This window comes from Anarhichas minor, unplaced genomic scaffold (genome assembly GCF_050575085.1).
Source record: "Anarhichas minor isolate MPS153535 unplaced genomic scaffold, ASM5057508v1 ptg000033l, whole genome shotgun sequence".
In the NCBI taxonomy this organism is placed as follows: domain Eukaryota; kingdom Metazoa; phylum Chordata; class Actinopteri; order Perciformes; family Anarhichadidae; genus Anarhichas; species Anarhichas minor.
The window spans coordinates 9,593,911-9,616,453 of record NW_027466479.1 but is presented as its reverse complement, the minus strand read 5'-3'; the positions used below and the strand labels follow the sequence as shown (position 1 = coordinate 9,616,453).

The following is a 22,543-nucleotide window of genomic DNA, read 5'->3' as shown; positions in this document are numbered from 1 at the left end:
GGACGGTTTGGTGCCCGTGACAAATGTCAGAAAAGCGGCACATCAATACCATTAAAGAGCAGGCAACACTATCACTCCTCACAATGTCATTTTTAATAAATAAAGTTTATACAGGGTAAAAAAAACAATACATTAACCTGCATCTTCATGATCAGATTTGCTTCGGTCACCGCTTCAAAGATCAAGTTGCTAAAAGAAGCCAAGAGCTCAAAAAGCAACAAGTTGGATCACGGATGCAGTTTCATTGGAGCATGGCGGGTGTCGCCAGAGAATAAAAAACGTTCAAGTAGGATCCTCTTTTTTTTTTTTTTTTTAAACACAAACTTGGTTTCGAGCAGCACAATCCAAGTTATAAAATGCAATTTAACGACATTACAGGATACTGAACTTGCTGAGGTTTGACTCATTTAAACATGAAAAACAACATCAAAATACATATCCTGTTACTTAACTTGACAATGAGCTACAGCAATAATAACTGTGTACGCATGACAATATATTTTTTATTAAAACCAAGACAGTGACGTGTAATAATCATAAGAACCACAAGCAGCACCAACAGAACAGTGACAGATATATTGTAACAGAAACACATAATCTTTACAGTATGAGAGGTTTTGCCAAATAGGTATCGAGGCATTCTCATTTGAAATGATAATAACAAAAACGTGTTAGTTTGCAGTAAAGCAACAAAAATATTAGCATTGAGCCACTCAGTTATGGATCGAATGTTAGAATGGCAACATTTTCAGTGTTCAGCTCCAACTCAAGCACTGGCTCTTTGTAAACACATCCAGGTCATTTAAAAATGGGAACTATCCGGACCAGAACTTTCCTACTTGGCACACAGCTCGTCTTGTTATTAAAAAAAAACAAAAAAAAAGAAAAAAAAAAAAAACAAAAGTAGCATTTTCCCTGCATTCACTGATACTGGTAACGAGTGCGCTAAATTTCATACAGCGTCAGCATGTTATTGTTTTCACACCATCTTTCTGTTTCCTGAATCAATATTTAGGATTTTGTTGACTCCCGGTTTGGCAATGTAGCTAACTTGTCCTGTACATGGATAGAAATTACAAAACCCCACCTTTGTCTCATGCACATGGCCTGATGTTCAGTTGCTCAAGGGGTTACTATACAGACAAATCCCCCCCCCCCCCAATCAAATTCTAATAACCTGTGGGGAAATAAATACCAAACAGATCCTGTATCAAGAGGAATGGGCCCTCCTTCACGTCTTACCCTCCCCATCCCCTCTCGTCCCGCTCTACCGAGGCGCGGTGAAGGCCCCCTGGGCGGCGCTGGTGGCGGCGCTGGTGGCGGCCTGGCGTACGGCCTGATTGGACATGACTCCGGTGGCGAACTCGGCCTGGGCCTTCTGAAAGCTGGCATCGGTCTGCCTGTACAGGCTGTGGACCTAGAGGAGGGGAAGAGCAGAGCGCGCTGACACCCGATACATGCAGCAATTCATCCTCATACCATGCACATTGTGAGGGTGAATACGATACGCAGAACCCGATACCGGGGCCTATTCTTCGGACCGTTTGTTATCTACCGACTGCTTCGTGGTAGTTGGACCACCTGGGCACAGCGGGTGCGAGTATTTGCACAGAGCAGGTGGAAAGTGCGAACACAGCATGACCATTTTGCTTTCGCTTTCTTCCCTTTGACTTCTTTCCAGAAATGTGACCCACTCATGTCACAGTATCTCCCGACAGTCTACCATTCATTAGTGTACATTCGTATTCAAGTCGACTTAGACCTACGTGTCCTTTCCCTTATTAATTGGATTTAAATGAGTACTTTACATGGACTAACAATGATATTTATTTTTCTGCCTTTTGTGTGTGATTGAGATGAGATGTTCGGGATTTCCGACACATCTGCCGTCAGATGATCAGAAACCTGGATATGTTCATGATCATGTGTGTAGGGATGTGTATAACCAGATTTCATGTTCCATGAAAATGCCACATCCTGAGTTAGATACAGGGGGAAGTGTGACTGACACCATGGCAGAAACTCAACCCTAATCTGAGTCACTACCTGTAAACATTTTCCCTGCACGTAAACAAAATGATTCAGTTTTCACCTTCTTCAGCATGACGAACCCCATGGCGGCTTGGGCAGTAAAGAGGACGGCGTTCATCATCATGATCGCACCAACGGGGACGCTGGTTTTCAGAGCAGCCAGGCTCACGATCCACCCGCTGAGGGGAAGCGACAGGGGAGACATAAACGGAGGAAAGAACCTGGATAGAGTCATGCATCTGTTTTGAGCGGTGGTTTTGTTTATTCGTCATACCTGAAACCCCATCCAGGGATACCAATAGTCATGATGACCGAGACGACCACTTGGGCAAAGAAAACGAAGAAGAAGACAAAGAAATTGAAGGAGCTGTCACTCCTACAAGGGAGAGAAAAATATTGTAAGTGAGCATAATGAAGCAACAGCTCAATGCCACGTATGCTTTATGCAGCTAGCGAGCAAACGGGCCAACACGTTTCAAATGGCGCAACACACCTGAAGGCTTTGTACACGGGACGGTACCAGCAGAGGAAGGAGCAGGGGGTGAAGAGGAGGGCCCACAGGATGGCCAGGCCCAGGCCAACGCCACCCGAGGTGTCCACGCAGAACATGGCCAGGGAGGAGACGAGGTTGAGGAGCAGCGCACAAGTGCAGACTGGACATTGACGAGATCGGGTAAAAAGGAGACAAAAAGGATGAACGGGAGCGGTTGGACAAGAATGAACAGCGGTGCAATCTGAGTGGAGGGATCAACTCTTTGTTGCTGTATTACAGAGCGGTGGACTAGAACACACATCCAACGCTCCCCTCCCCTCTCTACAGTGGGAGCCAACTTGTCAGGACTTTGGCTGATGCAATATGACGCTATTTATCCTTTTCCTGCTGCGAGGTTTGGAGTTGGCTCTTTTGGTATTTCCCTCGGCCCAGGCCTCAAGATTTGTTCTGTTTTAATTCATTTTTTATGCTCGCCCACTCCCTTCACTTATGCGGTGACTTTCTGCCTCACTTTCTCGCCCTCTCTGTCATTTTTCATAATCAGTATCAAGGTTAATTTCATGCCATAACCCGGACTTAATCCATGTGAACATGCTTGGGACACAGACACATTTTAGACCCCTGTAACGTTTTTCCCCCCCAGTGTGCATGCTGACGCCTGAAGCTTTGGGTCGTTTAATAAGAACAACTTAGTTACTTCCAACAATTTGAAATGGTTGTTGGGTGCAGCAGATGCCCCGGGCGAAGACCTCTGAACCATCTTCACCTTTTGGCAGACCCTGATTTCAGTTGGTTCCTCAATCTGGCAGTAAAGTGTTTGTGCAAACATTCCAGCTCTTACTCCAGACAGTACAGAAGGAATCCCACAGACATGAGTCAGGAGTGCACGAGTTAGTGACATCTGGTGGTGAGGTTGCAGATTGCATCCACCTGCTCTCCCCTCCATTTTTTTTAAAATGGTGCTTAATGGTAATGATGTTGCCAAAACAATAATGGGAATTCATACATCAGCGCGTAGTGAGAGACAGGAACTCACACATCCAGAAGTAGTACATGAAGGTGACGGTGCGCTGGAAGTGCTGCGTGATCTCCACATTGATGTCCTGGTAGAAGCAGGGGCCCACGGGGCAGAATGAAGGCAACGGGGGCCAGTTATTCTGACGGGCTGATAAAAAGAAGAGTGGGGGGAAAACGTCACTCGCGGCAATGTCTTACGAAATCATTAAATCTATAAAACATTCATGTATCTCAGATATTTATATCGCCTCCTATCCTCCATCTCTTACAGGCTCCAGGTCCCAGGCTGTGTAACTCGAGCTCCCTCTCTCTTCTCTCCAGCTCCTGAGCTTTCTTCTCCAGCTCCTCCTGCTTCCTCAAGAGCTCTGCTGTGGTAGCATTCACCGCAGTCTAACACAGCAAGACACGAAGTGAAAGGATGTATCAGAAATGCAAGTCAAGTTTAAAAGAGAGAGGGTTGTGTGTGTGTGTCATGAATAATGAAAAGGATTATAGAAAAGACCTGTTATCATAAGAGCTCCACAGAGGACGTGCTTTCAACGTACATATCTGAACATATCGATATTGGCATCTAGCGCACATTTCTAATTTTAAAGACCCAACAGTGTGCGAGTACAATCCCATTTTTGCAGCTGAATGCGCCGATATTATAAATCAGATGGTAATCACTAGTCTAAAGTGAAGCATGCAACAAGTGTCTCCGCATTGCAGCACGTGTACCTGCGAGGTATAGGAGCCATAGTTGCGAGGCTCAGTGGGTGTTGTTCTACTGGGTGGGGTCTGTGCAGGCACAGATGGAGCAGAGGGAGAGGTGGCTTCATACGGAGGAGGAGGCTGGTGAAAAAAAAAAAGGAAACAGACATCATACATGAGTTTGACCTCATCCTGTAAGAAAATCCAGAAAAAAAAGTACGTGCACCATTTTCCACATTGAAACTAACTTATTGTTTTACATACATTCACATAAAAAAACATTATACTGAAGCTACAATAATGTGGCATGAAAAGGATAATGCCAAAAGGAGAATTTTATGTAATGACATAACATTTACAGATATGCGTGTGAGCTTCGTTCACTCTAGAACAGGGGTGTCAAACTCATTTTCACTCTGGGCCACATCAGCATCATGGTTTCCCTCAAAGGGCCAGTTGTAACTGTAAGACTGTATAACTGTAAATACTCCTAACATATTGTTAAATAACTGTCTCTGCTTTTGATTATTGTTTATTCAAGTGTAAAAATATTGTACATGCAGTTATATAAATGTAAAATGATATTTAAGCACATTTCTAACATAAATCATTTTAATTTAGGGTTAAGAAACCCACATTACTCTATCAAAGATCAAACTATTAAAGAAAATAACAAAGACAAATATCATCAAACACAAGTTATTACATTAACTTTGTTCAAAGCTATTTTTGTCACCTCTCTGCATCACTAATGTCCCTCCCTGCCGTCGTCCCGCGCATGGCAGCTACATCCGAGAGCTCCTCACTGACAGTCAGGTCTGCCTTGAGCCTCTTACAAACATTGATAGATGATGTATCTCGTCTCTTAGCTAGCTGTGTTGTTAGATTGCTTTTGTAAAAGTCTGTATCTGGTCGGAGCTCACCTGCTCACATACCTTTAGCAGCACTGGGCTGTAGCTTCTGTAAATATATTCTGCTGTGATCGCAGTCTGCCTTTTAATTCTTGGACAATTTTATGTTTTCCTTGGAGGCTAAATTTAGCTCCGTGTTTGGTGTCAAAATGCCGACGTAAATTGTATCCTTCATCACCGACACGCATCATAACACAGAAGACAGACCCGTTTTTCTCCCTGAAGCACAGACATGTATTCGCTTTCCCATCTTAAATTACATCTTCTTCCCTCTGCATCAATTTTTCTCTTCGTGGACATTTTGGGATTATTTGTCGATCTTTTTCAACTCAATCACTTGTTGGAAAACCGCTTTACTGGCTGTTCCCTCTCCTGTCCACCTGTTGTAATGTCACAGACAACATGCTATCTCATAATTTCAATTTTCTATCTCATAATTTCGACCATGGGGATATTTTTATTTTCAAGTCTAACTTAATTATTTTTTTTTTGCTGGTGGATTCGCGGGCCACATAAAATGACGTGGCGGGCCTTGAGTTTGACACGTGTGTTCTAGAAGCTACGGCATGAGGCTTGTGGTCATGCACTCGGTCTGAGATTAAAGGGATCTGCAACTAGAACTAGACTCCTTCAGTTTCCATGTCCAAGTTTAGTTCCTGTTGATGCCGTATTTGCCAACAGCAAAAGCTGACAGGAAGTACCAAGGACCCAAGCCGTTTCCACGCAACAAAAACACTAAACATGCAACTGAGGTGTGAGATGTACGTCACAAGGCAATGTGTATATTTTGGTCTTAATGTAGTAATAATGAAGTACGTTTGTGTCCAGTCCTCAGTAAGGCTGGATAACTAAACGACTGACTGTGTGTCCAGCAAACACACATTTTATGTCTGTTGATCTCTTGCACCACTAAAGCACAATTTCCGCTGACATATTAAGGAGGGCGCAGTTTTATTACCCACTCTTTCTCTAGCCTGGCTCCAGATCACTGAACTGACACCATCATGTGTGATTTGATCATTAATTCAGATAAAATGAATGAAAGAAGTGAAACTAAATGGCAGTTCAGTCTGATCAGCAGGCTAGCAGTCAAAAATGCAGTCAGTTAATTTATCTGGAAAACATTTAAACAGACCAGTCTTTGACTTATTCATCACAATTTGTTTCAAATGCTCTAATTCTCTTTTAAGGGATGAGTTTATTCATTAGTTTATACAACAGATAACCTCCCTCAGATTGCAGCCATTTCAGGGAGCAGGCTGAAAGAAACTGTAAATATAATAAACATGTGATGAGTAGAAAAACATTAAACTAATTTTATACTTATACGTTTGTAACAAATCTTAAATGAGGCATTTCAGACAAACATGACTGGATTAAACGAATTATATGGGAATGTGTGTGATGCTGAATGTCAAGTATACATATCCCCTATAATATATCTATATACCCCATTGTATTTTATAGCAGTACTCACTCCAGTAGTATTATCAAAAGGGTTGTACAGGTCCAGTGTTGCATATCCTGTGTTGCTGCTGTGTTGAGTCACTGCAGGGTCCTAGCAGACAAAAACAAAGGCAAACACATCGCTGTTAAAATGATCACAGTAATACATTCCACTGTCTGCTGACACGGCAATCCACGTTTAACAAACCCGAGTGGCTTCTACTGATGTGTTCATTGTGAAGAAGAGCCACAAGTGGGCAAAGATTAAGGAGGGCAGGAAGGCCCAGAAAAAAGAAAAAAGCCACACACGTCACATGAGCAACAACACGCCCGCTATTACACAGATGTTGGCTACATCGATGACTTCCATCAAACACGCCGCGACGGGCTGCACGGACACAGGCTGATGTTAGATTCATATTTCATTTCACCCACTTGGAAAGGGTTGTGGTCGTCCGTCCCCGTCGGCTCGGCGAAGCTTGTGTATTTTGACATGTCGATGGCGGTTTGTTTTGGGGGAAAGAGAGCTAACGTCAACTAGCCACCACTTGCTGCTAATGCTAACGTGAGTCACGAAGAGGAACAAAAAAAAACGAGCAGCTGTCTCTGTTCCAGCAGATGAAGCGCTGCGTATTTTTCTAAATGTAAAGGGCGGGCGGGGTAGTCGTGTTATCCTGTCAACTAGCTACCCGCCCCTCCGGTGGGCATCTCCCGTTAGATAGCAGGTGAACACGATGCACGGACAGGTTGACGGTTGTCTTCCCCGTTTCTTTGTTTTTGTTCCCGTTCAGTCCTTACTGTCAGGTATCTGGGTTAACAGTCGCAGGGATAAGCGCTACAGATCCGTTATTTGCCTCCCGCAGAGAATAATAGCCGTGGTACAGGAAGTAGCCAGCCAAAGACTCGGTCATGTGACTGCTGCTGCGGCAGAGAGAGAGAACACGAGGGGGCGTGGCGTGACCTGGCTGTGCATGTGCGCTGCCAACAATTCATCAATAACAACAAAAATCTATGATAATAGATTAAAAAAACAACAACAACAACGCACAAATCCAAAACTGTAATAATATAAATAAATATATAGAATAAAATGTTTACACAATTATATTTTATCTCTACAAAATAAATTACCTTAAAGGAAACATTTCATAGGAACCTATAAAAGATGGATTGTCATTACATCACTGAACTCCCATCGGTGCCAAGCCCAATAGTATTCTACATGAATTTGATTATAATAGAGCGTCTTTGTTATCAATAACTAACCTACTATCAAACTGTTATTTAATTATATGCAGGAGCTCTCTCAATGATGTCTCATATTATTGTCAGGAGGTGTGGCTAATATTTATATACATATTTTATATGCCTCTTTAAATCTGGGCCGTTATAGCCTTTATATCTCTACTTGTTACGTTGTTTGTCAATTTACTAAATTAGCATTTGCACATTGTTTAGCCAACGTTAGCCGACAACAGTTCTGCAGAGAAGGCCTACATTCATTGTGAGATAAAACCGTTACGGTTGGTAAGAAATAGTCCTTGTGAAGGTGTAAAAGAAGCAGACAGGGAGCTGTGGTGTTGGCGAATGATGGGTCAAGTTTGAATGCCGTGTTTAAATATTATACCTTTAATAAAAGTACCCAAAAAGTTGTGTTAGGCTGAACGCACCCGAGCACCTGAGTGGACACCATCCCTTTATTACTAGCGCTGTCTGCTGAAACCCTCCATCATCCTAATTTGCACTCCACAGCATTTAGCTGTAAGCTAAAGACAGGCTGGAATGTCTGTTTGATCTCGGTCTATGGTTTCTTGCTGGTGTTTTATAACTGTTGGTTAATATTCATGTTTTGCAGTTATAAAAAGATACTTCCCTCCTCTTCCAGTAGATGTCACTCTTGTGTCTTGACAGAAGAATATCCCCTCACTTCTATGGGCTCAGAATCTCAGAAGGAAGGTGAGATTTAAACCTCAGGGAAATGTTCAGGTGCAGCAAAAGAAACATTGATCCTATTTTTTTTTTTGGGCATGTTTTTTGTTTTATTTACATTGGACACATTCAAAATTCATCTTAAATCTTTTTTTTTTGCTTCGAATAATGTTAATTTCCTGGAATTTGTTAAATGTGAGTTTTTTGTCTCTTTTTTTTGTACCGGCTTGTATGAATGCATGCTCAAAGGGCCTTTTCATAGGTTTGTCTTTGTACTTCTCATATACCCTTGCAATCACATGTTAGACTTACACCTTTAGTATACACACTTCATGGCCTCATGCCCTCGAACAATACAGCCTATAGTCTCTTTTCATTCTCTTCTCCTACAAGTCACATGGGGTCACGTGGGTGAGGGCAGTCATATGATTTCATTACATACACGTAGGTCACGCTCGCATACAGTACTCACACACTGCTGTTCATACTGTACATGCCCTGTTTCTGGATCCTCCTGTTATTTATGAACATATCTTCACTGTCTATTTATGCAGGCGCACACTAACTAACAATAAATATATATATATGTGAATAGGTTTTGGCGTGATGGATATCATCATGGAGTCAGGACTGCCTTAAAGGGTGACGAGATAAAGGCTTAGCATCCAGTATTCTTTAATTTCCCATTTGCTCTATGGTCAGAAAAATCCTCTTGCTCTATACTGTACGATGTTTACAGAAAGTGAAATATTAAAACCCAGAGCTACATGTTTCTATGGCTGTTATCTTATTAAATTTAAGCAATAAAAAAGATGAATCGAGAAAATATGACTGATTGATGAAAAGAATCCTTACAGCCCTATAATGACCATAGAACAGGTCAGATTGGTAACTGGAGGCCAAACTTCTGATTTGGACTCTGTTTAATATTACTGCCACTGAAAGTGGACTTCATAGATCAATGCAACCATTGAGACTAACTGATGTTTTTGCGGAGAACCAGGAAGAAACAGAGCTCATATTGCTGAGGTGGAAATGGATGTGGCATGGACAGCAAAAAATGAGCGTCCATTTTTACACCAAAAATCAGTGATGAAAGCTTTTTTAGCTGAACTGAGTGATTATGTATCCGTGCTTGTGTCATCTGTCTGAACCTGCTTCCATCGTTCGTCGTCTGTGTTTGTCAGCTGATTCCTGTGACTCATCGTTTCCTCTAATTGCCGCATTGTGATTGGTCCAGATGGCTCCGATTCAAAGGCTGGACTCGGGTGCCTCCCTGTCCTAAAACCACAGCATTCCAGCAATGCAGGGCTCCATGACATCACTGCCTGAGGAATGAACTGGCCTAATAAGAGTTGTGTGTGGAAAGTGACCCGGCTAACAAGGAGGGACTGGGTGGTTTAGACTGCTCCTATGAGGCCATTTCAACCATCAGTCAAAGGGGTCATTTAGACAGAATCAGCCGTCTCGTTTATTTGGTGTGTGTGTGTGTGTGTGTGTGTGTGCGCTCAATGCCAATTTTCTTTTGGAGCAAATAGCAGGGAACTTTCCATCCCTTCCAGAGTGCAGTTAAGGCTCTGTGGTTTTGTTGAGTGCTTACACAATTACATGGGTTTCTTTCTGCCGAGGAGAAATAAAAGCACATGATGAGTGAAGTTGTGTAAGTCATGCATACTTTCTATTACAATTCCCATCTAAACTTCTCACATGGTTTCATTCAAACAACTGTTTGAATTGCGCAATATTTCACCAAAAAAAACAAAGATTTGAGAGAAGTCCTAAATCATCAAGCAATTTTGTGATGCAGATCTTTTCTTTCCTTCTTTCCTCACTAATCATCTCCGAACACTTCACATTTACCTTGTGATCCCCTGGGAGGAGGCCCGACCCCTAACATATGTAAAGTAGTTAACAGTTACACCCCAACCTGATACAATGACGCATCATGCATCAGTGTCAACAATCTGATAATTAAATATATAGTGCTTTTAAGAAAAATGTTGAATGCCTGACATTTAATGATAATGGAGTATTTTTTACACGTGGTATTGATACTTTTACTTAAGTAAAGGTTCTGAATACCTCTAGACACACACACACACATAAACCCACAGAGGTTATTGAGAACATTCATCCCGGGGGAGGCCCAGTCCTCCCACTGCTTGCTCAGCACTGTATATAAACTGGGAAGCACTTCAGAGGGTCACTTGTCTTCACACTGTTTGAAAACCTGGAAAAACCATCACTGCCTGTGAACCGCAGCAGTTCTCTCCTCAGTGCCTGAGAGAACCCGAAGGACCATTTTTCACAGCTCACAGTGAAGTCCACCTCGGACTGAAACAGCAGTTGATTTTCGGTTGAGTAAAAGAACGATTTTAGGGAATTCAATTTTCAGCTACACATTTCAAGCCCGTTTGCATATTTTGTGTGCATCCATTATGTTAAAAAAGTGGGTTTTGAGAGGGAGCAGCTGGAAATATCCATGCACCGTGTAAGGAGAAGCACTTTGTACCTGGGTGCAAAGCCAAAGCAAAAGGGGGTGGGGGATTTTTTTCATCGAGCTCACTCTATAAGTAGGTGCAGCTGGAGACGTGAACATACAAAGTATAACCTCTCCTGATGCTATGAAATAACTTTCTCATGACCCTCTCTCTGGCCTTAACTAATTTTCCTTTCCATTCCCTGTTTCCCTCTTGTCTTTGCCAAATGTCCCTCAAAGCGAAGTTTATAAAATATGCATTGTCTTTGGGAGTTTTTTTAACTAATTGAATACATACTGTAGTGGGCTACGATGACACAAGAGCACACAGAGGACAATGTCGATTGCAAGTGGAAAAATAGAGGGGAGGGGGGGGGGGGGGATAACCAGGAGAATATGAATGGCAGGCAGTGATGTAAAGTGATATGCAGACGGACGACAAGGGAATGGGAGGTGCAGTGAGGAGGCAACATAAAGAGTGAGTGTTTGAGAAGGAATCATCAAACAGGGAGTTCATACAAAACAATTTATTAACACGTTGAAAAAAGATGAAAGCAAAGAAAATGTAGACACAGCTTTTAGAAAAGGAATGTGTGACATTTCTATATGATACATAAAGGAGCACGTTCAGGCATCTTTGGTGTTCTAAAAGCAACTACTGTGCCAACATACATTCATGTAAACCGAAGCCTTCTTCTACACGGTGCACTGTTTGAGATCTGACCAACATCTGACTGGCTGGGAGGAGGACGAGGAAGTTCAAGCAAGGCGAGTAAATGTAAACCATGCATGAGGCACAAAACAAGGGTATTGCATGACAGTCTTGAAAATGTTTCCTCATTCCCGCTCATAAACTCTGGTGCAGACAACATCTCCTGCAGTCATTGTCTGAAAGAAAACAGCGACAAAGGGACAGAATATTAACTTTTGGTGGCGCTTTCTAATACGGCACACACATTATAAAGGGGTTATGTATTGCAACTAATGGAAAAAAAGCAGCTATAAAGTCATGTATTGGTTGCTGTGCACAAAATAATTACCAGTATCAGTACTCCATCGTTGGTCAGCTCTCGGGTCCACGCTGTTCTGGGCCCGTCGCCTTTCTGCACAGTCTGTTCACAGCTGATCTTGCTGTCTGTTTCCCACTTAGGACAACTCTGCAGGGAAACATATGCATCGTTTTAGTGCCTTGGATCCTATAAAGTCATATCAAAGTTTGGGTTTTGTCACAACTGGAGCTCCCGTGTGCCGATCGCTGCATATCAGATTTTTTTACATTTTTTTTTATGTCCTTCACCACTCACTCAGCATGAACAGATGAAGAACAGATCCACATATTATCACCAGCACTGACTCTGGAGTTGGGCTGAAATTGTTTCCATATGGTTTCTCTCGTGCATAACTCTGGCTCGTTAGTCTGTCCTTGGCCAAGATCTGGTGCGCATGTATTGACGTTATACAGGAATGTTATACGGGATGTGTACCGTGCAGGGACGTCCATCCACCGTGGTCTCATTGAAGGACTGGCCCACGGTGAAGGAGACATGGGTGGTGCGGACGCTGGTGGATGTCTTGATGGACAGACTCTCATCCTCCTGGGTGATTTCCACTGCCGGGCTGGAGGCCGCTCTCACTGCAATCTTCCTCAGGAACACATTCACACCTGCTCACACACAAACAGGACTAATATCAAACCACCAAACTTTATCCAGGGCATGTTATGTGTTCTTACTCGGGTTTCCTAACCTTCCATGCAGCCGGTTTGAGTTCATTCAGTACAACATTTTCACTTTAGGGAATCCATCAAAATGAATCTTTCAGAAACTTTAGTTTTTTTGCCAATGTTACAGTATCACTGTGCGGTAATGCAGCTGCAAGCAGGGAATGTTTGGACTATTGTTCCTTGCTTGGCGGCCATTGAAACTTTGTCATCTGATATCTGAGAGTTACACAAGTATCAACTTCATGTAATCCTTGTAACAATGTGTGTCTCTGCTTATTAGTTGTCTTCTCAGTTTGATTTCCAACAACAAAGGTTAAGAATGCAATGCTGATAGTTTTCAGAACAGCCTGTGCTGCTGCATTGCCACACAACAACAACATCACGTTGATGAAAAGAAAAATAAGGCCGTGAAATGTTCATTGTGTTTCATTTCTCAGTTGCAAGTCTCATCACGCTGACATTTTTTTCTTGCTCTACTGAATGAACTTAAACCGAGGAAATTGATCTAAGAATTTATGGTATGCTTCAGAAAATGGTTGCCAGTAAAATGGAGCATACAGCATTTGTACTTAATGTGTTACAACATGCAAAACCACTGGTATGATCTTTTAAACCACTAATTACTGTGGCATTGTTAAAGACATAGCTCATCCTGAAATTAAAATTTAGTCGATATACACCCAACTCGAAACTCAGCTGGTATCGTACTTGTTAACCCCCAGCCTTATCCCAAGGCAAATTTGTAGTTCTTTTGCATCTCTATGAGGTAGTTTTGCATCTTTTGTGGTAATTTTGTGTCTCTTCAGTCGTTATGAGTTTTTTAAAATCTCTTTGCATCTAATTTTGTGTAATTTTCTGTCTCATACGTTTCTCCATATATTGGTGATGGGTCAGTAGAGATGTGACGTTTTACTAATTTAAAACAAACCACCTTTTGCCATTATTCAGGTGAACTGGACTGCCTTCAGAAACATCCAGACTACCCCACAAATCAGATCCAGATCAGACCGTATTTGCTCATGGAATGGTACTAAAGGAGGCAACACACATACATACACACACACACACACACACACACACACACACACACACACACACACAGCCGTAGATTGGGTCAGGGAGGCCCAGGGCACCGAAGGAAAGTCAGTCTCAGATCCGGCTGGCTGCTGGGGCCCATGTCAAGGCTTAGTTCCGTTTACACTGGCTCTAATTACAACCGCATGAGGAGGACCCTGCTTCAGATGAGTCTAATCTAGCATTCCTCCACAGGCTATTTGTCTTCAGATTTTTAATGGATGCCACTGGCTGGCCCTCGCCTAACCTCTCTTTGTCCTGTTGTCTCTTATAACTAGAGTCCATAAGCAAGACCGATATTCCCATGAACACTGGTTAGCAGGGCAGGAGCAAACCAATGGAACCACAGAGAGCCACTTCAGACCACTTTGGTTCTCCAGTTGACCTCTCAGCCAAGTGGATTTCCAGTAGATAATGCCACTGTCAACCTGATTGACAGGTCTTTGTGCAGAAGATGCCTGTCTTTCCTTTTCTAATCCTGTTTTTTGCATTTTCACAATGGAGCAGAATGGTTGATGATAAACCAGATAACAGCAAGCAGCTTGACTCTAAACCGGCATCAAAGCTTGACTTTTTGCATGTAAAGCATTTTAATTAAGGTAGTGGTGGTGGACGGGGGGAGACAAGATGCAATCCTTTCTTGTGTTGGACATTTTTTTAAAGAGAGATTAACAACTTTATTGGGTATTTTTAAGCAAATCAAATATATAATCTGTCTATTCATAAAATGCCTCAAATGCATGACTCACCCAGAGCTTTCAAAAGATCCTCGAAATTTTCCGAAGACTTCATTTTCCATTTTCCTGAGAAGTCTGTGCTTTTCTTCTCCATATCCATGTTTTTTCTTTTGCAGATTAGAAGCAGATTCTGACTGCAGACTCGCGCTCGGTGTCTCTCTGTCCCCCTCCGTTAACCGGTTTGCTCTGCTGCCTGCATCTGCGCCTCCATTGATTGGCCGACAGCTCGCCTGAATCTGATGCTGGTCCAGCCAATACAGAGGCCGGCGGCAGGGAGGGACTTTCCCCTTCTGACTGTTTACCCGCCACCTCTGTCAGCATGGTGAAAGATTTGGATATGAGCTGGAAAAAATGCACTTCCAGTAAAATCCTTTGAGCAGCTGGCTCGGATATTAAGTGTTAATTCTATTTCTTTCTCAAGTTGGTGTCGAGAAGTCCAGAAAAGAATTGGGTGCCTGAATCAGTGAGCAATTAAATGTTAAAAGAAATGGATAAAAACTATTATAAAAAAACAAATACAATTTAGACTAGACATGTGTTAAGTTTTCCAACATCTGGAATGTGAAATTAGATATCAGGGTTAATGTGTGGAGGGTTGTAAAAGCTGGTGATGAAAGAGCAAAAAGATAAGACTCACAGCTGGAGGCTTCCATCCTGGAAGGTGCCATCAGCATTTTCACTCTACAATTACACTTTATTCTGCAATCAGGGAGCACATCGGCTATCAGTTTATATACCCAACACATCTCATCCTGTCTTTGTCTGAACGGGACAGGGGTGGGTTACATGTCTTTAGGGCTCTTATTTTTGTAAACAAAACCTCCTCAGTGAGGCAGTGTCAGTGTAGGCTCTACAAGCATACATGTTAATGCCTCAAATACTTCCATTCTGACATACCTGAGTCATTTATATTTAGGCGGTTTTGTTTATTAAATGATACATTAATTATATGTACTAATAATGTAATTGCACATTAAGGATGTACAAGTGGTTAAGGAATGACCAGCGTATACGTTTTGGTACTGTGTTACTGTAAAAAAGAGAAATGACTAAACTTGTTACTTAATTGACTGGTTCAAAACTGTCCCTCTCTCTATTTCTCTCAAATTTAAGTTTACACTTCAGTCAAAATTGGTGAAAATGCAATAAAAATGAATAAAAAGAAAGAAGGAATTGGAAAGATTTGAGGGAAATTAGGTTAGGCCTTTAAAGAAACTTGCCTCTGCCCTGCAGTGAACTTAACATCTTGTCCTTGTTTGAGGTGCTGGTGCCTTTTGGAGAATTTGTCATGCAAATATCGGACGTATAATAAGGATTGCTGTGCGGTTAATTGTAAACCAGGCATCCTGCCTGCCGTTATGCGGGTGTTGGATGATGGACTGCAGCTGGATGACCTCTGTGCTGCCGGCATCAGTTTTCAAAGGGATAGCAAGAACTTGGCTAAACCCTGGAACAACTGTGACTTTTTTTCTATTCATCAATCTGACAGAACAGATGACTGTGGCCAAAATAGGGAGGAGGTGTGAGCTTTATGGTGAATAACGAACTTCATTGTTCTTTGAGCTTCATTTTGGCTCCTCAGAAACCTATGGGTGACGTCACAGAGACTATGTCCATGTTTTATAGTCTATGGTTTTAACTTATGGCCCCTACCTGAGAGTGGTGTGGGAGGAGTTAACAGGCAGCCAAAATGTGGACTTGATCTCAGCCCTTTTTTGCAGGCTGATTGGATGAAACCTCAGACGATTACAGAAGTGAGATGTGACCGTAAAAAACACGTGAGCACAAAATGGACGTGAAAGATTCCACGGTTGTTTCGTCTCCAGGTGCATGTAGTTTATAGGAGATCATCATTTGAACGAAAACGAAGCTTCCAGTGGCCAAGAAAAGTATTTTTAGCAAGTTTCAATTGACGATTTCATTCAAATTCTCGCTTCTACTGAGGACTTGTTGCATCCTGACAAAGACTAAAGACTTTGTAGCATAAGGTTAATGTTTAGGCCTATCTTTACAAACTACATTGTCCCTCATGCCAGGAGGAAATAAAGTATCAAGAGTGCAACATGCTAATTCATCTTTTATTATTAATCTAATCTTTAAAAAAAGAAATCCCCTCGAGTACTGTCAGGGAGATGTATTTGATATATTTAACTCCCAATAAATGTAATTCCACTTGCACCCATTAGTGGAATACAATGTATTGGCAGACCCTCTCAGTGCAAACTTAATTTTCTTTAGGTTATAGACTCTCTTTCTTTCTTTCTTTCACCCTCACATGCGCTCACACACTGCCAAGAATATTTCACCAGGTCTGGATCAGAAGGGATGCCTCAGGAAACATGATGCATTGCATTCACCCAACAAAAGGAGTCGTGATGTTATCAGCGCGGGTTGTCTCCAGCATTCCTCCCCGTGGCACCATGAAGCTACTGTACCCTATAGAGTTACAGCAAGGGGATTAACCTCATCGGGTGTTTTAGACAGAGAAAGCAAATATAAAAGCACTTTTGAATGCAAATTAGACATCCATTCACCGCTGGCTGACCTCAGACTGAGAACACACAGAGGACAACAGCAGCTCGGTGAAGAGAAGAAGAAGAGGAGAATGGCCCCGGTGAAAGGATAACACTGGACACCGCTGTCCCTGTTGCTGTGACAACGGATGTAGTTTCATTAATCTGTGATTCACCTGAAAGCAATCTCCCTTTAAACTATGATAACTGCTGGTGGGTTGCCTGTGCAGATGTGTGTTTGTCTTTCTATTTATTCAGTTATTATTATTATTTTATACATTCATTCATTTAGGAGAATCAGTTTTCTGTCATAAAATGTACTTTTACGCAGGCCTTTATTAAATATTGAAAAAGATCAGACCTGCAAACTTTCAAGAAGTGCAAAAGGTGACAGGGTACACAACTAAAATCAGGTGGAGGGTTCTGGGGGCATTCTCCCCCCCGGAAGAAAATATAAGTGATTTTAATAATGAAGCCTATTGGAGCATTTTTGAGATTTTAATAAAGAGAGATAAAGAGAAAAAAAACATGTTTCGATGAATAACACGTGTTTTTGCTGCATAATATATATGTATTAAATCATTGAACTTCAATTATTGATGTATTACTGGGTTCATCGCTTTAATGTTGCAGCAGGTAAATGTGGAGCCAATTTTAAATTATTTATATATTACTTAACATACTGCTGGGTAGCTTGTGCATTTTGCCCTGGGGTACAATAAAGCCTTATTGGTATAATAACATCATGAGCTATTTTTTAAATTATATTTTGCATAGGTGATATGAATCTGCTAAGTAACTAAAGCTGTTAGATAAATGTAGTGCACTTTTCTCTCAGGTGTAGTAAAGTACAAGTGCCTAGCTCAAACTTGTGCTTAAGTAGACTTAAAGTAGCCTACTTGAGTAGCCTAGTAAATGTGGGCAATAGTTACTTCCCACTAGTGGTAACTGATTTGTAAAAACGCCATAAAGATAGCTTAGCTAACATTACATATCAGGAAGGTGGCTTTAAACAGTCAGCAACGCTATTCAACAACGGCCTTCAGGTGTTAAGTCAAAGTTTGTTCCCTCTTCGAGTAGCAGCCCACTTTCCCTCATGTTGAAGATAAGTGAAAGTAAATTATAAGTAAATTAATATCCACGGGAACAGCTTTTCATTTTTATTTGATATTTTGTTATTTTTCCCAAATTAGCACCTTTGCACAATTACCAAAAACCACACAAACAGCCAAATATGATTTCAACAGCAATGCCATCTTGAACCTGTAGGAACATGTTCATGTACATGTACATGAACATGTATGTACCCTCTACGCACCATCACACTACAGATGTCCACCTTCTTCAGTACCACCTTGTGAGTTGGTGAGGACGAGTCCAGCCAGATGAAGATCGCCTATTCATGCATTCCGTTCGTGCCAACTATCAACTGCAATCTGGAGACGGTCTCTTCAAATCCCAGCCATCTGTATCAGGCCCCAAGGACCACAGGCCATTAGGGGCAGCTGGAAATCTAATGAATGCACGGCTCCCCAGCACCACAAATGACTGAGGTTGTGCAAACCACCAGAGTGCACATGTCTCAACAATGACCTGAACTGCACAAACTGAAAACATGTGCCAAGCAACGCAGTGAGGAAGATCCTGCAGCACAGCGGACAGACTCAGGTGTGGATGACAATGATGATGTTGATGATGACCAAGTCGTGGGTGACATGGTGTCTCAGGAATAGTAGATTGCATTGTCCTAACATTGTGCTGAACAAACTGAATGCAACTGTTCATGTACACATTAACACAAACTATTTTTGAATGAGAGACTGGCAATTTAGTAGACCCTATATAGCATAGTGTAGTGTGACATGTTTGTTAAACATGTTTCTACATGTATTACTCCCAAACAATAGTCACAACTAATAGTTGTTATTAAACACTGGAAAAATAGGGAAAACAAACTGCATCTAAAGGCTACGGGTACCTGTTTATAATTTATGGCCAATACTGTATTACATGAAACATGCCAAAGATTGACGTAGTCGTACTGCAATGAAGTAGCCGATATATCTCAATAATTTTGGGTGGCATGAAACAAACAACACATGTGTTAAGTGTATTAAAACAATTAAATAAGCAATAAAATGGTCAGATAACATACACACATATGTGTTCCCTTCACTTTCGTTTGGCTCTACAGAAAGTGAAAGAAAAATGTGAAAAAGTACCCTTAGTTAGAAAATACATGCAATAACTTAATTATCGCTGTGTATTATGATAGTTACTGCAAACATTACTCAGGAGCTTATTACAAGTATCTGTGGGTGGCCATAGTCCAGACACACCCCAGGGAAGGCACATTCCAGGTTTTGAACGACAGCCGATGGACTAATTATCATTCTAGGGTGACAAGTTTGCAGGTATAATTATAGTTTATCATCGGGTGAGTTCAGTTTATCCATATGGCACAGAGTTCAACATCAGTATGTTTTCTTTGTTTGTTCCATAGGTTGTGCAACTGTGTGTGTGTGTGTGTGTGTTTGTTTCCAACAGCATTGTACTGTTCTTCCAAAATACAGCAACCATCCACATAATTTATCATTGTTCATCCTCTTTTCTGGAATTAAACAAAGAGATAAGTTATAATGAAGGTTAAATCTAGCTAATTCAATTAAAGCCTAGACAATTAGAAAGAAAAACATATAGTTTAGACATTATTTGTATAACTGCTTTTCTCTAGATTCAGTAAGCTAATGTTAATTAATTAGGTTAATTTAATGTGATTTACTGATGTATACTGATGTATGTTATTTCTGTTTAAAATGCTGTGTACAATACCTGATATTTGTGTCACTCAACTAAACAATTCTCCAGAATACAAACGACAAAAGGCATTCACAAGAATAAAGAAAAGCGTCACCTAGCGTTGATTTATGGGCTTGAGCTTGAATCCGGAACTTCCTGTTGTTACATGTTTCCAGCCGGTCGGCAGTTAAGCAAGCACCGGTCACATCATGTCGAGGCACCTTCGCTTCATCGCGCGGACAGTTATGGTCCAGGACGGCAACGTTGATACGGCGTATAAGACTTTAAACAGGTGAAACTCTTGTGTTTAATAGAACATATATTACAAGAGTTGCTGTTATCCCTGAGAGGACAAGCTAATGTTGGCTAAGTTAACGTTAGCCTTCCGCTCAATGTCACAGAGCTGCGTCTGCGCAGTGGTGTCACAGCTTAACGAGCTAGCTAGTAGATAAACACTCATTTTGATGTTTTGGTGGTTCTCGGGATTTCGTTAGACGGATACAGAGGAAGATAAAATAACGTCAGCACCACATTAAAGGGTTTAAAGTCTGCAGCAACATATCATCGTATGTACTACTACTACTACTACTACTACTATTAAGTCCGGCCGGCAGTTTTGGGCAGTTAGGTGTGTTTTATCACTAACACAGCTTCAAAGAAGACGGATCACTTGCGCCAAAGTTGCATATTCAAAAAGTATTGATACAGAAATCAAGGGGAACACTCATCACGGAATAGGCCAAACAGAGGAAATGACAACAATCTCTAATTTAATTAGAGAACAGACTTAAACATACTTCAGGGATCTAAAACCTTATTTTCATGTGTACAATAACATAATTGCATGATTGGTTGTTTGTTGTTTTCTAATAGGCTCAACTGTCTCCTTTTTACTTAATGGTAAAAATGTGTACTTCTGCACCACTGATACTTTTTTATTTTCAGTTGCAAGTGGTCTGCCAGTGTCAATTGCTAGTCACACGTTTTCTCTACAAACTCCAGGTTCCTGACTCAGGATGGAGTTATTCAAACAGTGAAAAACAAGCGCTACTTCGAGAAGCCCTGCCGAGAGCGACAGCGGAAGAACTTCGAGAACTGCAGGCGGATCTACCACACGGAAATGGCCAGGAAGATTGCCTTCATCTCCAGGACCAACCGAGAGGATCCCTGGCTCGGCTGCTAGTGGTGCGATGAGACCGGATCTTATCAATGGACTTGTTGAGACACGGCCAGCAAAACATAAGAGGCATTCAAAGACCCAACACATGTCTCTGTCACATCTGAATGGACTTTGGAAATGCTTTGAGAAAAGTGGCTTTCATTGTTAAAAAAAGGAAAAAGACATTTGTAGATGTGCATTCATTGTTAAGTCAACGCTGGACATTTTTTCCACTTTATCCACAAAATCTGGCATGAAAAGTGCTCGTACTCATTCTTGGTTGTAATGTGCAGGCTAATGAATACTATGTTGATGACATTTTGTACTTTGAATCTTCCCACACAAACTTGTTGAGGAAAAAGCTAATAAATGTGTTGCATATTCTAAAAATCTCAAGTTTGTGAACATATTTAATAATACATTTTATTTATATATCAAATTTCTTTCTGGGGAGTAGTACAAAGTGCTTTACAACAAACCAAGCATTAGAACAATAAAACATGTAAAAGATTAAAACAAAGGAAGAGTTACAGCAGTAGAGGATTTAGAAGGCTGTAAATAATTATAAAGCAACAAATAATCTCAGGCCGGTACCAAACCATATTTCTGAAAGGAAAGAAAGCTGCTTCGGTCACCTTCTTATGTGGAATTTGATATTTAAGTCTGGGTCGAGGTTGATGCCCAGGCTTGTGACTTCTGATTTAACCTGTGGCGCTAAAACGTCCACATTTGGCCAGAACTAGCTCTCTTTTGTTTGTGGACCAACTAATAAAAATGTCTGTTTTCTCACCATTTAATTCAAGAAAGTTGGTCAACATCCACTTGTTTATTGCAGCCAAAGAAAATTGTTAAATGTCAAATTGTTCTGTCATCACTTTGATCCGAAAAAATAAGTAAATATTCATTTATAACAGTTAAACCTCTGTTCAAACACACAAACTGCTATCTAGTGTAGAATACGACATACAGTGATATTTTGCATGGACGCTTGGGAAGTAGTGGGACATGACCTCATTTGCTGGCGGAAGCTCAAAACAATGCGGGGGATGTTTTTGTGGGAATGGGGTCTCGGCTCAGCATCATCTCGCTCCTAATTAATTCAATGTCACGACTGCACAGTGTGGTGTAAATGTCCACTGACGATGTCGGCCACCTCCCGCAAACGCGAGACACATCGGCCATGCACATCTGTCAGACCCCGCGCTTTCACCGCGGGTGGACTTCAGTGTTTGCACTTGCTCTCGCTCCCCTCACAGGGAAAGTTAAACATTTGCACCAGGCTCACTTGTCTCAGAGGTTAGCAGGTCATGTTGATATCCTGTCCTGTGGCTTCAGTCAATGGGTGGCATTGTAAGGACGGAGGGAGTAGTCTGATAGATGACCTATATTGTTACACGGAAAGAAGCTGGCTGCTGTCTCTGATTCCTTTTTTAAAGGGTCAGTTCATCTACTTTTTAAAATCTCTGGTAGTTCAATAATGTCTTTCCACAATATGCATTGTTAATGTGGCTAATCCAGTGTGAGCAGTTTTCATAGGAA

At 41.5% G+C, this 22,543-nt stretch overlaps 3 protein-coding genes and 1 long non-coding RNA gene across 4 annotated transcripts; 2 read left to right on the top strand and 2 right to left on the bottom strand.

The window, feature by feature from the left end:
• Positions 1-75: 75 nt before the first annotated feature.
• scamp3 (secretory carrier membrane protein 3) lies at positions 76-7,500 on the bottom strand. The gene is made up of 9 exons (XM_076105883.1): positions 7,027-7,500; positions 6,623-6,703; positions 4,262-4,375; positions 3,811-3,931; positions 3,561-3,689; positions 2,525-2,684; positions 2,306-2,407; positions 2,093-2,210; positions 76-1,417 (listed from the first exon to the last, which is right to left on the bottom strand). Exons 1-9 carry the CDS (start codon positions 7,084-7,086, stop codon positions 1,268-1,270), a joined length of 1,035 nt encoding a protein of 344 aa, XP_075961998.1. The 5' UTR covers positions 7,087-7,500; the 3' UTR covers positions 76-1,267.
• LOC142965125 (uncharacterized) lies at positions 6,937-10,175 on the top strand. The gene is made up of 2 exons (XR_012957639.1): positions 6,937-8,547; positions 9,761-10,175. It is a non-coding gene; the product is annotated as an uncharacterized LOC142965125 (long non-coding RNA).
• Positions 10,176-11,598: 1,423 nt separating this feature from the next.
• crabp2b (cellular retinoic acid binding protein 2, b) lies at positions 11,599-14,633 on the bottom strand. Its single transcript, XM_076106010.1, has 4 exons — positions 14,546-14,633; positions 12,484-12,665; positions 12,040-12,156; positions 11,599-11,887 (listed from the first exon to the last, which is right to left on the bottom strand). The coding sequence occupies exons 1-4, from the start codon at positions 14,631-14,633 to the stop codon at positions 11,837-11,839; spliced, it is 438 nt and encodes a 145-aa protein (XP_075962125.1). The 3' UTR covers positions 11,599-11,836.
• A 5,386-nt stretch (positions 14,634-20,019) lies between these two features.
• mrps21 (mitochondrial ribosomal protein S21) lies at positions 20,020-21,394 on the top strand. Its single transcript, XM_076106322.1, has 2 exons — positions 20,020-20,137; positions 20,848-21,394. The coding sequence occupies exons 1-2, from the start codon at positions 20,055-20,057 to the stop codon at positions 21,026-21,028; spliced, it is 264 nt and encodes an 87-aa protein (XP_075962437.1). The 5' UTR covers positions 20,020-20,054; the 3' UTR covers positions 21,029-21,394.
• The last annotated feature ends 1,149 nt before the right edge of the window (positions 21,395-22,543 follow it).

Bases quoted from the DNA above. Each gene is read 5' to 3' on its own strand.
- scamp3 (XM_076105883.1), bottom strand. From the start codon at position 7,086: ATGTCAAAATACACAAGCTTCGCCGAGCCGACGGGGACGGACGACCAC. The intron at 3,690-3,810 runs GTAAGAGATGGA...TCTTTTTATCAG, and splicing joins CAGCCTGGGACCTGGAGCCT to CCCGTCAGAATAACTGGCCC. The intron at 2,211-2,305 runs GTATGACGAATA...GCTTCCCCTCAG, and splicing joins ATCCCTGGATGGGGTTTCAG to CGGGTGGATCGTGAGCCTGG.
- mrps21 (XM_076106322.1), top strand. From the start codon at position 20,055: ATGTCGAGGCACCTTCGCTTCATCGCGCGGACAGTTATGGTCCAGGAC. The intron at 20,138-20,847 runs GTGAAACTCTTG...TACAAACTCCAG, and splicing joins GCGTATAAGACTTTAAACAG to GTTCCTGACTCAGGATGGAG.
- crabp2b (XM_076106010.1), bottom strand. From the start codon at position 14,633: ATGGATATGGAGAAGAAAAGCACAGACTTCTCAGGAAAATGGAAAATG. The intron at 12,666-14,545 runs GTGAGTCATGCA...TTTGTGTGTGAG, and splicing joins GGATCTTTTGAAAGCTCTGG to CAGGTGTGAATGTGTTCCTG. The intron at 11,888-12,039 runs GTAATTATTTTG...GTTTTCTTTCAG, and splicing joins ACGATGGAGTACTGATACTG to ACAATGACTGCAGGAGATGT.